We start from the raw sequence: 13,014 nt of genomic DNA, 5'->3' as shown, positions 1-13,014 counted from the left end.
AGACACTTACTGAGCCACCGGTGCTACTCCTGCCGTGACAAGACAAGTGTCTGCTGTCAGACCGGCTAGTGAGGCAGGCCGCTGCACTAAAACAGAGAAAAGTAACAGTTTTATTTGTCTCATAAATTTTGAAAACTTTCTTGTACCGTTGCCCAGAAGGAACTGTATAAGATTTTGTGTTAGCTACTGAAACTAAACACAATGTTCTGACGCCGCAGATGGAGAAACTAGCCAAAAACTGAAGCTGTCAAAGTATTATATATGCTGTTATGTAGTGTAGGTGAGGGGATCTAAAACAGTCATTTATTTGTTGGAATTTTTTTAACACCCCGTATTTATTTCCAGACGTTATTATAAAATGATTTTAACTCAAGGCACACTTACTGTACATCTGGATCCCTGTAGCTCCTAACCACATGTCACGGTCTTCATTAGCTGTTAGCCACATGACCGAGGGTCCTCACTCAGGTCATGTGATGCCACCTGAGCCATCTTCACTACACCAGACCAAACGCCACCGTCTAATGAGGACTGTGAAAGGAAGCTCAAAACCATGAAATACATGGTCTATGCACTCATGGTTTTTTGTGAGGTTATGTTAATTAATTGGATTTTTTATTTATTTTTTAAGGAAAGTGCACAGCTTGCATACTTGTACCAAAGCACGGTGTTGTTTCCTGGAAGCTCCAGGGGAAATTACAATCAGGTGTCTGTTCCACTCTGGAAAATTATTAGGGAACCGGGGCCTGTAATATAAAGTGTGTTTTAGTGCAAAACATAAATGCACGGCGCTAATTTTTCCTCATTTCTACCTTTACAGGTACGTACTGAAGGAGCTTATTGAGACAGAGAAGCATTATGTGACAGACATGGGGCTCATAGTGGAGGTAAACCTGCCGGCTCAGAACACACAGTCTGCACTGACACAGAATAGGAAACTTAATCATCCCACGGTCTGTCAGACAGAGCTCCAAATCCTAATCATCACAATTCCTCCACTTTACTGCACACTTTGGTCTGCCTCCATCTCACCGTCTCCAGCCTTAAGCAGATTTTGTGAATTATTATCTTGAAGAGTATTATGTTGCAGGGCTATCCGTCTCCCGGTGCTTTAAATAGCAGGAGATATTTTGGCTCAGAGAAGAATTCTAGCCATCTGAAAGTTAATAAAAGCTCAGTAATAGCTGGTGTGTGAGTGCTGCTCTTTGTTATAACAACCTAGATATATTAACTGGTGTTTTTCTGAGCCAGATGTGAGTGTTTTTCCTTTTCTTTTTGTAGCTGAGAGTAGACTTCAGAAGCTTTGTCCTTCCCTTGCAGGGCTACATGGCTACAATGAGCTCCAAAGGTGTACCGGAGGACATGAAGGGAAAAGACAAGATTGTTTTTGGGAACATTCACCAAATATTTGACTGGCACAAAGAGTGAGTTCCTTTTTTTAACAACACGTTAAGTTGTAAGTTTACGCCAACTGCATTCAAAGTGAAAGACAAACAGTGATTTGCAGAGTCTTGTGTTTTTAGCTGAGTGGCGGACGAAGGAACAAAAGGTCAGGAGACAAATCTGACCTTCCTTTTTGGGGATGGTTGTGTTTGTATACGTGTGTGTGTGTGTGTGTGTGTGTGTGTGTGTGTGCGTGTCTGTGCATGTGTGTTTCCTCTCTGCAGCTACTTCCTGGGAGAGCTGGAGAAGTGTTTGGCCGAGCCAGAGAGGTTGGCTCAGCTCTTCATTAAACATGTGAGTGTGATCAACATATAGGCGCACACGCATGCTCGCACAAATACAAAGGGAGAGAGACACACACACACACACACACACACACACACATTGTCAGTGGGAGTGTCTGCTTCCTTCCTCTGTTTAAAGTGAAGGTAAAAAGAGCAAAGCAAACACACAGAGCTCCTGTTTATCCTATACCTCTTTCCTTCTCTCTTAACTGCCGGCGTCTCTCCTTCCACTTCCTTCTTACTGATTCGTCTCGGTCCTGACCGTGTTTTTGCAATGCCACACACGGCTAACGGGTACACACACACACACACACACACACACACACATAAATGACACACTGGCTGGTCTCACACAGTCTAGTGTGCTAGAAAGGAAACACCAGGGGAAAAAAAACTGTCAGAAAAGAATAAGAGGAATAACAATTCCTCAGCTCGGGCTCTTTGATATGAAAGCCTTTTTTTTCCACCCAAAACACAAAGGTACAAAACTTCTTTCTACATTCTTCTTGGATCACGAACGAAGCAGAATGAAGAAAAAAGTTAAGTATATTGTTCTTGGAATAGAATAGAGCCAGAGTCAGTAAAGGGTCAATAGACTTACACAGGGAGCAAAATTAGATTTATGTATATTGGTTAAGTGGTGGCACATGCAAACTAGCAAGACGAGATGGGTAATTTGCCCGAGTCAGCTTTGCCTCTTGTTTGAAGATGATTAAGTTAAATGTCTCTGTCTCTCTTTTTGCTATATTCACTCTCTCCGACTGCAGGCTCTTTAAACAATTCAATAAGGCTCAGCCCACTGTATAATCAACTTAAAAAGCTTGTGGGGGAATAAAGAAACTTGTAACTAAATCTAAGCATGGTGTCAAACTGTGAAAACAAGCAGACTGGGAACATGGCTCTAATGAAAAGCAGAGCGCCCCAATCCGCTTTTAACGAGAGCTGTGTCACCAATGTGCAACATGTGTGCGAGCGAGCACACATGCAACATGTAAACACGTGAACGGGGCGCTACGTAGGGGCGCAGTGCCCTCCATCGTGTTTCGGTGTGCAGAGGTTGTTTGCAGTGTTAACTTGATGTCCACATTCAGGTGGAGCAGCTCGCTGTTCTCTAGGTTACGGAGCCACGCAGCCTGTTGCTAGGTACAGCCTTATATCGACGAGCTCTGACAGTGTCTGGTTACGCCGAGGGTAACCTGTGTAAATTATATATAACCTGATGCTCATCTACATGTAACTGCATTAAGCCTCTCAGGGCCGCCACATCTGCGCCCCCCTCCAACGCCAATTAGTCACAGAAGAGTGGGCGCTAGCAGAAAGCGCCGAAGACGCCACACTCTGAGGCAAATCATCACTGCTCTGCACCCTTTCATCCCAAACAGCGGCCGGCGACACCACACATCGATTTGTTTTTGCTCCCTTTTCATTTATTTGCAGTGCTTCTAAGATTAAGATTAGAGTCTTTTCCTGTTTAGCTAATTCATAATAAAAGCTTAACTGGATTACGTTGCAATGAGATGGTTTTTTTTTTGGCTTGCATTGCAGGAGAGGCGTCTGCATATGTATGTCGTGTACTGTCAGAACAAGCCGAAGTCGGAGCACATTGTCTCAGAATACATTGAGACTTACTTTGAGGTTAGTAACTATTAACATCTACTCTTTTTTTTTTTTTTTTTTTACCCTTCGAACATCTTTAACATGTGTCTGACCAACAATCTGCCACTCAAGCCCGTAGTTCAGACATTTAGCACGCATGAATGTCTCGCTATATATTATACATGACCATGTGGACCTCTTTTTAGCTCCCATTTATAATTCACATCATAATCTGTTCATTTCCACTGACAGTAAGCACGAGAAAAATAGACATACAGTATAATTGTCTGGGGTTTATTGTCTTAGAGGGATTGAATTGGCCATCAGCTGCTGTGTCTTGTGCGCTGGCTGTCATTTTGACTGGTGTTGTATCCGTCTCCGCTGTCAGGAGCTCCGGCAGCAGCTGGGCCACAGGCTGCAGCTCAATGACCTGCTCATCAAACCTGTCCAGAGGATCATGAAGTACCAGCTCTTGCTCAAGGTGAAACGCGGGGCACCCGCTGCGCTATTGATCACACACCAGCACCAATACTCCCACACTGAGCGACTGTCAGACACACGGCGGGGGTCTGGCGTGGAGTTGTAAACAAACAAAACAGTCGCACACACGCACACATGCCCCTCGGTGCATGAATACACTAGTGTATTGTCTGTTCGGGGCTACTTTCCAGTCAGAGAGGAAATCGAATCCTTCTTACAAAAAGGATTTAAACAATCACATTAAAAAAAAACTCTTTGAAGATGATGATAAAATTAAATCCGGGGTATAAAACTTTGCCTAAATATAAATCTTTGCCCTTTGGTGCTCAAATGAAAGACGAGTTCAACACCCATAAATGCCCTTCCAGATGTCCTCGCCACACTCCAGGCAGTAAACATGGAATGCTCTGGTGACCATGCTGTGTTTATTTCAACAGGACTTCCTAAAGTATTACACCAAAGCTGGGATGGATACGGAGGAGTTGGAGGTGGGTGTTCTGATGGAGATTTGTATGTGCAAAACAGTGTTGTTTTTAGTATTCTTGTTACCAACCTCCCCTTTTGCCTTTTATACAGAAAGCAGTAGAAGTGATGTGCTTTGTGCCAAAACGCTGCGATGACATGATGAATGTGGGCAGGCTACAAGGCTTCGAGGTACGTCATCTTTATGCTAGACAATCGCCTTCACAACATCCCGTGTGCCAACTATTCCAGCCCGTTAAAACCGCGCCGTAACTACTTCCTCTGTTTTTTTTTTTGTTTTTTTTTTTATCTTCATCTTTATCTGGCACCAGGGGAAAATCACAGCCCAGGGCAAACTTCTCCAGCAAGACACCTTCACTGTTACAGAGCAGGACAGTGGTTTCCTGTCTCGGGCCAAGGAAAGACGGATTTTCCTGTTTGAGCAGCTGGTCATCTTTAGCGAGCCAATCGACAAGAAGAAAGGCTTCTCCCTCCCTGGATACACCTTTAAAAACAGCATCAAGGTGGGTACCTGCAAACTCAGATCAGCCACACAGGAAAGAACAAAGAAGAGAACGTACTCCCAAGTTATGAGTTACACAACAGATTCACACCACACTAATTCTCGCCTAAATCAGCACGTTACATAATTCCAAGGTGAGGAATTTTTTTTTTTTTCTTTCCTTGAGACTCACACGTGTTAGTGAAGTATTTAATAAGGAACTCAGCAGGAGGAACTCCTCACAGATGCTAGGCTGGTGTGATGTGTTCCAGGTGAGCTGCCTGGGGTTGGAGCCCAGCGTGGAGGGCGATGATGCGCGCTTTGTGCTGACCTCACGCAACCCCGACGGGAGCGTGGTGCGCTTCCAGCTGCAGGCGTCCTCCCCCGAGATCTGCAGGGCCTGGGTCAATGACGTGCTCCAGATCTTGGAGAGCCAGCGCAACTTCCTCAATGGTGAGTCCCCGGCTGAGATGACGCATCGAAAAACAATCCATAAATCAGTCTGGCATCATTTCCATTTATTGACTATGAAGTGAGATTACATGCACAGTGAGCAGGGGAATCACTATGCTTCAAGATGATTTATGTTTCATTATGTAGTCTTTATAAGGATGCCTAGGCTGGAAAAAGGAGTGGAAAATCAAACTGTATTTACTAACATGTCTCTATTCTCTGTGTCTTTCAGCCTTACAGTCACCTATTGAGTACCAGCGGAGAGAGAGCAAGTCTAATAGCCTGGGCCGCAGCATGAGGCCCCCTCTGTCCGCTGCCAGTGCCCTGCGGCCCCACTCCTCCGCCTCTATTGACCGTCATAAGCTGCCCTCCCTTCACTCCCACAACACCTCCCTGCCCACGCTCTACCTGCCGAGCCAAGGCCTGACCCAAGGACCCACCGAGACCTACTCCTCGCTGAGGGATGTAAGTTTCTTTACCCGTGTTACTCTCTTCCCTACATAGAAGAGCCACTGTTGTGCAGTATCTGCTCACTCCAACACAAAATTACCTCAGACGCTGCTAACCCCCTTTTGAGCGGTTTTGGCTGTTGCAAAAAAACCCCCCAAAAACTAGATACTAAAAACTGCGACTGTGTGCATGCCCTCCAATACTGAGTGACTTACAACTTTCTTACCTGCACCTGCAGCCCACTGTGGTCCATCCGTGCCCTGCTGACTCCCACGCTGTTTCTCCATCACATGTCCAGCTAGGCTTCACCAGTCAGCCAAACTGTCAAGCTGTGTCAAACGGGCTGTACACCCCAGCCACGCAAAGCGCACAGGTAGTGTATATGCATGCATTTAGAGTCAAAGCTGTCCGCGTGGGCATCCATCCCGGTGCTGCAGTTAAAAATGTAATTGTTTCGAACATAGCTGCACATCCTGCTACTGACTTGCCAGGCAGTCATTATTTAACACCGGCATTGGGAAAATTAATGACAAAACAAGCAACAGGAAGCTAACCACCGGGGAAATAATAGGCCATTGTACAATAGTTCCATTGGGCTAATTAATGTTAATTAAAAGATGAAAGACTTTAGTAAATGGTAACCATTTATTTAGGCACACATGCAGTGAGGGGGTTTGTTGTTGAGAAGAGTCATTTCTCCCCCTGTTGGACAGAAAAGGAATTAATAAAAACCAGCATTTTTATGAAGGAAATTGACTGTGATGGTTTCACAATAACGTCAACTTAGAGTGGAAATTCCCAGATTTAAGTGCTTTACACAAAATATGACATTCTCTGTAAACTTAACCCTGTCCGTCCTTAATTTAAAATTTAAACCATTTGTTCAGTCAACAATAGGAACATCCTGTTGTTGGACTTCCCATTACCATTAGCAACGTCTCCCTCTGTCATCGCCGGGCCCTTACCCTCAAGAGGCCGTGCTGACAGGCCGGCAGTTGTTGTTCTCCACCTCTTGCTCTGTTTGCTCTGGCTGGATAGACTTGGCACATCCCAAACAGGAAGTAGGCCGAGCCAGACGAGGAAGTCGGAGGGAGATGCCTATCAAGTGCAGATAATGGTTTCCCGTACTTGTGCTGGGGTACATAGATGGGCCGGTGCATATTTTTTAAGACTTTGGCTGTGAAAGAAAAAATTCTTATCTGTTGTCGCATTTTCTATGAAACGCTCAGCAGCGAGGTCACGAGCAGGGACAGAGGAAATAAGGTGTGGGGTGTGGTTACTGGCGTAGAAATAAAAATGTCGCATGTTTGATTTGTAGGTGAATTAAACAGAAGCGCCGTATAGCTGTGTGATGAATGTTCCTTCTCTCCCCAGCAGAGAGCAGGAGAGGGCTGCCGCAGGGGTCAGGTCGCTGAGGCTGGCAGCCAGGCTCCGCTGTCAGGTCCCTTAGCTGGACGACGTCCCAGTAACCTGGCCCAGCTAGCAGAGGACGAGCTTTGAACCTCGACACTGTGCGTCTCCTGGGTCAGGAAGACAGCAGCTCGTGCCACAGCTGTCAAGACTTGTCTGCTGTTTGTTTATGCCAGGCTGGACCCTCACCTGGTTCAGTCATGAAGGAACCTAAAGGAATATATGAAGAAATTATGGGCTGCGAATACTATAAATACTTCTTTGCTCCTTTTTAGAGAGCCATTTAAAGGGAGGTGACTTTGCCTTGATCACCTTCAGTGTACACGGACGGCACCCGGCGGGATGATGCTGGGCTCAGAGTTACAAAACACTCACTGTTATGACAATTTCTGCTTTTTACCTTTTTCGAGAGTTTGTATTCCATACTATTCTCTCTTTCAAAGGGCAAGAGGAATTTGTTTGATGATTCCATTCCTAATTGGGGCAGTCACTGGAGTTACGTGTGTGCCTGGATGTATGTTTATGAAATGATGCGAGGATGTGTCTGCGTGCGTGAGAGTGTGCAAGGAGTGGTGGTAGCACTTCTCGTACACTCTGGTAAATTGATAATTAGATTTTTCTTTTTTATCTGGTGCCCCTTTGTGAAGACAAATACAGCTACGTTAGTATGTTTTTTTTTTTTCCTCATTTCCCTGCTGCCAGCTGAGTTCGCTGTTTATGTCGACAAGAACGGGAAAGGCAAAACGCTTGATGTGAATACGCCACGAGGACTTTACTGACTCACATTTCATCTGAAAGTGAAGAACTTTCTGTTTTGCCTTGGTGTTGAGAGCCCCCTGTGTGCTCTGCTATTCTGTTTGACAGGCCTCCTTTTGATCTGGACAAAAAGGCATGAGGGAGCCCTCTGGAGGCTCTCCGTGGGTATGACGTCACTTCAGAATACTTTTTACTCTTTGGGCAACTCCAGAGGAGTTGCAAGTTAGATGCATCCAAAGGGCCTGCTGTGCTGACCCAAAGTGCTGCATGCAACATCTCTTTTGTGACCGACTGGCATAATGTCTCTTTACGTTGATCTTTCTTTCCAGGCCGAAGTGATTTGCTCGTCATTTTAGGGAGAGAAGTCCTTAAAAAGCATTGATTTAAACTGATATGAATTGTTTTACTAGTCCACCGTTGTCATGTCAAGGCTGCACCATTTCTATAATCTCTGTTAGCTTTTGCCCTCATGGACTAAATGCTGTACAGCGCGTACCATAAAGACAATCATTTCCACTTGTAAGATGAAGAATGACCCAGGTATGCCAAGAAATGTTCCGGATGCTTAAAATGCAGGGGATCATATGTTGCTGGATGAACAGAGTGATGCTGACAGAATCCGCATGCTCCCTTTTCCTCAACAGTGCCAAAACCAACCGCAGCTTGCCAGTCAAATGTTTCATGCTCTTACTCTATAGTTCTGCTTGCCATCGCTCTTACAAGTCAATCATAGATATTTGTGTTTCTATCTGCATCGCAAAGCCAGACAGTGACAGAAAGCGGAGAGCGGAGGAGACGAAGGGGACCGTCCTCTATGGTCTTTTTATGTTCGTGGCCAGTAGAGGTCCCCACAAGGCTTCCACTTCCAGATTAGTTGGCTCATACAGCTGCACCAAAGATCAATAGGCCTCATATTTCACTTAATTCAGTCCAGGAAAACAACACCAGTAAATTACTTAACGTGAAACCGAAAAGATGGATGAGGTGAACCATCTCACGGTATCCACCTGCAGTTAATGTGAACTGTAACACGGGGAGTTACTGATCAGGCAGTTTTGCATGAAACACAAAAGGAATACCACTATAAAGAACCCACAACAAGGACATAAAACCAAGGGAGGGTTGGTTAATGCCATGTTTGATCGAGTAGAAACAGTTGTATCATATCAAATAAAAGTGTCATTTTGAAAACGAGTGCAGCGTTTGTGTTTCTTTCCACCGGCCTCTCCTTATTGGCTTGATCAAAAATAACCCTGCGTACTATTATCGTCTCATTTCTCCTGTAGGTTATTATGCTGCGAGTACTTTGATCACTTTGTCAAGTCAGTTTTATTTATAGCCGAATATGACAAATCACAAATTAGCCTCAGCGGGCTTTACAGTCGGTGCAGCGTTCTTTAAGTTTAATGTTTAGTTGAACTAATAGAGACATTCAGAGTATTAATTTTGCTGCAGAAGACCTCCGACGGCACTCTGGGATCTCTGACAAAGACGGAGCATTGCTTGCTTGCTTTCGCATCCCTTTTGGAGAAAGTTCAAACAGGATTAAAAACAAAGAGAAGAAACCCCTGGATGAGCAGACATCTGGTTGGCTGGCCTTTGAATAAAAGCCCCTTTCTGGGCTGTAAAGCAAGGCCGATCGTAACACGGCTGTGATATATGGTGGCTTGCAACAGGGGGGAGGGGGTATTAACTTTCACAAGGGTGCAAAATCAAAGGGAGTTCCTGTCACCACTGAGGGGGTCTCAGCAACAGGGGTCCCATTCACAGGGAATTCCTCTCCGCTGCCCTCTGTTGCATCTGTTGACTCAATCTTCCCCATTGAGCGAAAGAAAACACTCATTGAAAGCCACATGACTGTGAACTTGATTGCAGCAGGTGAGACAAACAGCCCCATCAATGGGATGAGTATTTACTTTGAGGTGTGAAAATCTTTGAACAGCCCACCATGTTGGGGCTTCTTTAGGAGCTTCTCCCCTCGCACCAGCAGCACAATGAGCAGCATTCGTATTCCGACGGCAATTTAAATTATCATTTAAATAAAACGTTAGATCTTCAGGTGCTCCGGGGCACTCTCAGAAATTCACACATTTATTGGATGAGCTGATAAGAAGGTTAAAACCATTGACTCTCGCTGTCAATCACGGATATTTACTTGGAACAAAGGTGAAAGTTAAAAGAAAATAACATTATTAGAAGCGGGGGGAATTGTTTCAAGGACAATGTTTATTAAAATGTACATGCTGTCATAACCCCAATAAAACTGTTCATGATATTTATACATAATTTACAAAGAACTTAAAAATTAAAAATGTTGCTAATCTGCAGCGGAGGGGCTTCACATCGCTGCTTAAGAGCAGATAAATCTGTGGATCAAAGACTCTCGTGTTCACATCTCAAAAAAGATCCCTACCTTGAAGCAGACAAATTAGGACATGTTTTAGAATAAAAATCTAATTCTCAACAGCAACACAGGCATTTATCCATTCAGAAACATTTGAGAGAGAGGAGACGTTTTTTTTTTTCCAACAGCAACCTCGAGGTGTTCTAGGGCGAACATTTATTTTGAACATGTTAATACGGACAAACACTTCAAAGTGAACCTTTTTCGAAAATTTTCTCATGTCCGGCACGTCCTTCACATGGATGAAATATTTACATCGTGAAGTTTGAAATAAAAAATGCAGACTTTCACATCAGTTCAGATTTAAATAAATGTTCCAGTACTGAAAGGCATAAAATGTTTCTCGCCAGGTGAAATCTGTTTATAGTGGCATGTTGAAAAAGTACACTGAACGATGCAGCAAATTCTCACAATGTCGCTGAAAAAGGCTTCAAGTTTTCTTTAAAGGTGCGTTGCCTCAAACAGCACGCAGATATTTTACTCAAAATGGTCACTAAATATTCGTTTATGGTACTACTTGAAGTCAGAAGTAGAGCTTTGACAAGAGAAAATATTTGGGGAGCTCGATGCTTACCCTCTAGTGCAAACCTATGGCAGTAAGTGTGAGTCACACAGTTTGGTCATACTTGAACATGATTTCTGAATGACAGATATTACTCTCTTTTAATATTGGTGAGCAGAGGGTCCGTGCTCTGCCCAGACCGGCTCTTCCGGGTCTGGTGGGTCTTCACATGTTTGGAGAGGTGGTCGCTCCTCATGAACCGCTTGCCGCACTGCTGGCACCCAAACCGCTTCTCCCCGGTGTGCGTGCGAAGGTGCCGCTGTAGCTCATCTGAACGGGTGAAGCTTTTGCCACAGAACAGCCAGTTACAGATGAACGGCCTCTCCCCGGCGTGCCAGCGCAGATGTGCCTTCAGGTGAGAGGTCTTCTTGTACACTTTGCCACACTCTGGGATGTGGCAGATGTGCAGTCTCTTCTTTCCGAACTCCAAACCCCCACCGTTTGCCTGGCAGTTCGGGCACTTGCAGCGGCGGCAGCGGCGCGTGGAGCTCAAGAGACCCTTTGACGTGCCCTGGAGAAGAGCAGCTATCTGGGGCTGGTGACCCAAAACCAGCTGCCTGCCCAGGGAGAAGGGGTGGTTGGAAGGGGTGGCGTTGGTTTGCGGTAGACTCCACCATTGCTGCCCTTCCTCCATATGGTTACCAGATAGGTGATGTCTGGCTGATGAATTCTGGAGGAAGCTGGGGAAGTTTTGTCCAACACTATTATGTTGAGGATAATAGGGGCCGCTGGCCTGTGGCTGTGAGGACAGCACCTTAACAGGGGACAGTTCAAAGGAGTAGGAGGACGGAGGTTCAGCCGGAGGGGTAAGAGGCAGCTCATGGTGGTGGTGATGGGGGTGATGATGATGATGGTGGCTCAGGCCAGACTGCATGTGTCCGGGGAACTGGACCTTGGGCACGGTGAAGGTCATCTGGTGCGTGCTGAGGGCTGAGCTGGGCGGCATCTCGTTGCTCCAGAGCTGAAACATTCCAGATGTGGAGCTGACGGTGCCCTCGTAGGGGAACTGGGAACCTTCTGAGCCCATAGAGCCTCCCACCTGCCAGGCCTGGCTACAGGTGGTGGCCAGGAAGGAGAGGGCGTTGGGTGGTCCCTCTGGAGAGGAGCTGGGCGTCCGGTCCTGTGTGGTGATACACAAAAACACATCTGGTTACATGTTGCCACAGCGAGGACAACTAAAGATTTTAAAGCGTATTTAACATGGTTAAAATGATTCAGAAATGTAATTTTTTTCAAATTTATTTTTAGTTTCCCAATATTTATTGTCTTAATAGTGTCTTCATTTTCTTTGCTTAATTACTAGTTTTTAAAAATAGATTTAAAAATAAAAACAAATTAGACACGCTGATCGTGCTCTGCTTCACCGCCACCCAAGCAGGAAATAACTCCACCTGCTCTTAATTAAAAAAGCTGAAAATAGAACAAACCTGTAAGAAGGTGTGCAAAAAGTTGTCAGTCCTTTGTATCGTCAGCGCAGCCATCTGTCCTCGGGCTCCTTCTCCACGCACCTGCGACACAAACTGCGCCGAGAGAAGACGACGCGCGAAGTCTCAACTACAGCTGGCAGCACAACGAGGGGGGAAAGGATGCTCACATTCACGGGTCTCGGAAAAGGTCTTTGGAAATGCAGACAGTGAAATCCCGCGTTATTAAACGTCCTCAGCCCGGTGCGTAAATGTTTTCAACGCGCTCGCAGTCCTGACCGTCTTGGTGTTGGAGCAGCAAAAGAAGAAGAAGAAGAAGAAGCCCGTCTGAAGTTAGTGGCAGAGAGGCGCGCGGTAAATCCTTGCGATCATCTCAAAGGCGCCTGAGCTGCATCTTCTCTTTATAGAGAGAAAAGATCCTCTCAACGGGGTCTCCAGTATGATGCAGGCGAGCCCGTCAATAGAGAGGAGATGTGAGGGAGGGAGGAAGGAGGGGGGCTTGTTAGGTGAAGGGGTGGGCTACTCATAATTTCCCTCAATTTCAACCAAATGCTGACCCCAAGAATTGACTCCTCCTCCAATTGTTCTTGAAAAAGACCTGAGGCATGGAAAAAAAACCTCACTGTAATAATATCACACAAAATCTATATAAACTTCCCTGGACATCTTTTTTTTTTTTCTTTGACAAGTGGGACTAAACTCACAAAAGTGTTATATCAAAGAGTCAACATTATGTGTCTCAGCAACTTTCAACGACTACATTTAGGACCAGGAACAAAATGCTTAGT

General features: G+C 45.3%; 2 protein-coding genes across 2 annotated transcripts in view; one reads left to right on the top strand and one right to left on the bottom strand.

Moving 5' to 3' along the window:
• The window catches only part of arhgef25a (Rho guanine nucleotide exchange factor (GEF) 25a), a 31,672-nt gene extending 22,345 nt beyond the window's left edge, over positions 1–9,327 (top strand). Inside the window, exons 5-16 of the mRNA XM_084553602.1 lie at positions 821–887; positions 1,321–1,424; positions 1,668–1,737; positions 3,273–3,362; positions 3,712–3,804; positions 4,241–4,291; positions 4,380–4,457; positions 4,598–4,789; positions 5,040–5,220; positions 5,453–5,685; positions 5,909–6,043; positions 7,045–9,327. Of these exons, the coding sequence (XP_084409728.1) occupies positions 821–887; positions 1,321–1,424; positions 1,668–1,737; positions 3,273–3,362; positions 3,712–3,804; positions 4,241–4,291; positions 4,380–4,457; positions 4,598–4,789; positions 5,040–5,220; positions 5,453–5,685; positions 5,909–6,043; positions 7,045–7,170 (1,420 nt within the window). The 3' untranslated portion in view covers positions 7,171–9,327. The remainder of the gene's footprint in view (positions 1–820; positions 888–1,320; positions 1,425–1,667; positions 1,738–3,272; positions 3,363–3,711; positions 3,805–4,240; positions 4,292–4,379; positions 4,458–4,597; positions 4,790–5,039; positions 5,221–5,452; positions 5,686–5,908; positions 6,044–7,044) is intronic.
• Positions 9,328–10,500: 1,173 nt separating this feature from the next.
• Positions 10,501–12,298, bottom strand: sp5l (Sp5 transcription factor-like). Its single transcript, XM_084552634.1, has 2 exons — positions 12,230–12,298; positions 10,501–11,922 (listed from the first exon to the last, which is right to left on the bottom strand). The coding sequence occupies exons 1-2, from the start codon at positions 12,281–12,283 to the stop codon at positions 10,894–10,896; spliced, it is 1,083 nt and encodes a 360-aa protein (XP_084408760.1). The 5' UTR covers positions 12,284–12,298; the 3' UTR covers positions 10,501–10,893.
• Between the last annotated feature and the right edge of the window lie 716 nt (positions 12,299–13,014).

This window comes from Chelon labrosus (assembly GCF_963514085.1).
Source record: "Chelon labrosus genome assembly, chromosome: 10".
Lineage (NCBI taxonomy): Eukaryota > Metazoa > Chordata > Actinopteri > Mugiliformes > Mugilidae > Chelon > Chelon labrosus.
The sequence above is the reverse complement of the archived record's forward strand: the minus strand, read 5'-3'. Positions and strand labels throughout refer to the sequence as shown.

Coding starts and splice junctions, on each gene's coding strand:
- sp5l (XM_084552634.1), bottom strand. CDS start 12,283: ATGGCTGCGCTGACGATACAAAGGACTGACAACTTTTTGCACACCTTC. Junction 11,923..12,229: donor TTTTGCACACCTTCTTACAG/GTTTGTTCTATT, acceptor ATCACCACACAG/GACCGGACGCCCAGCTCCTC.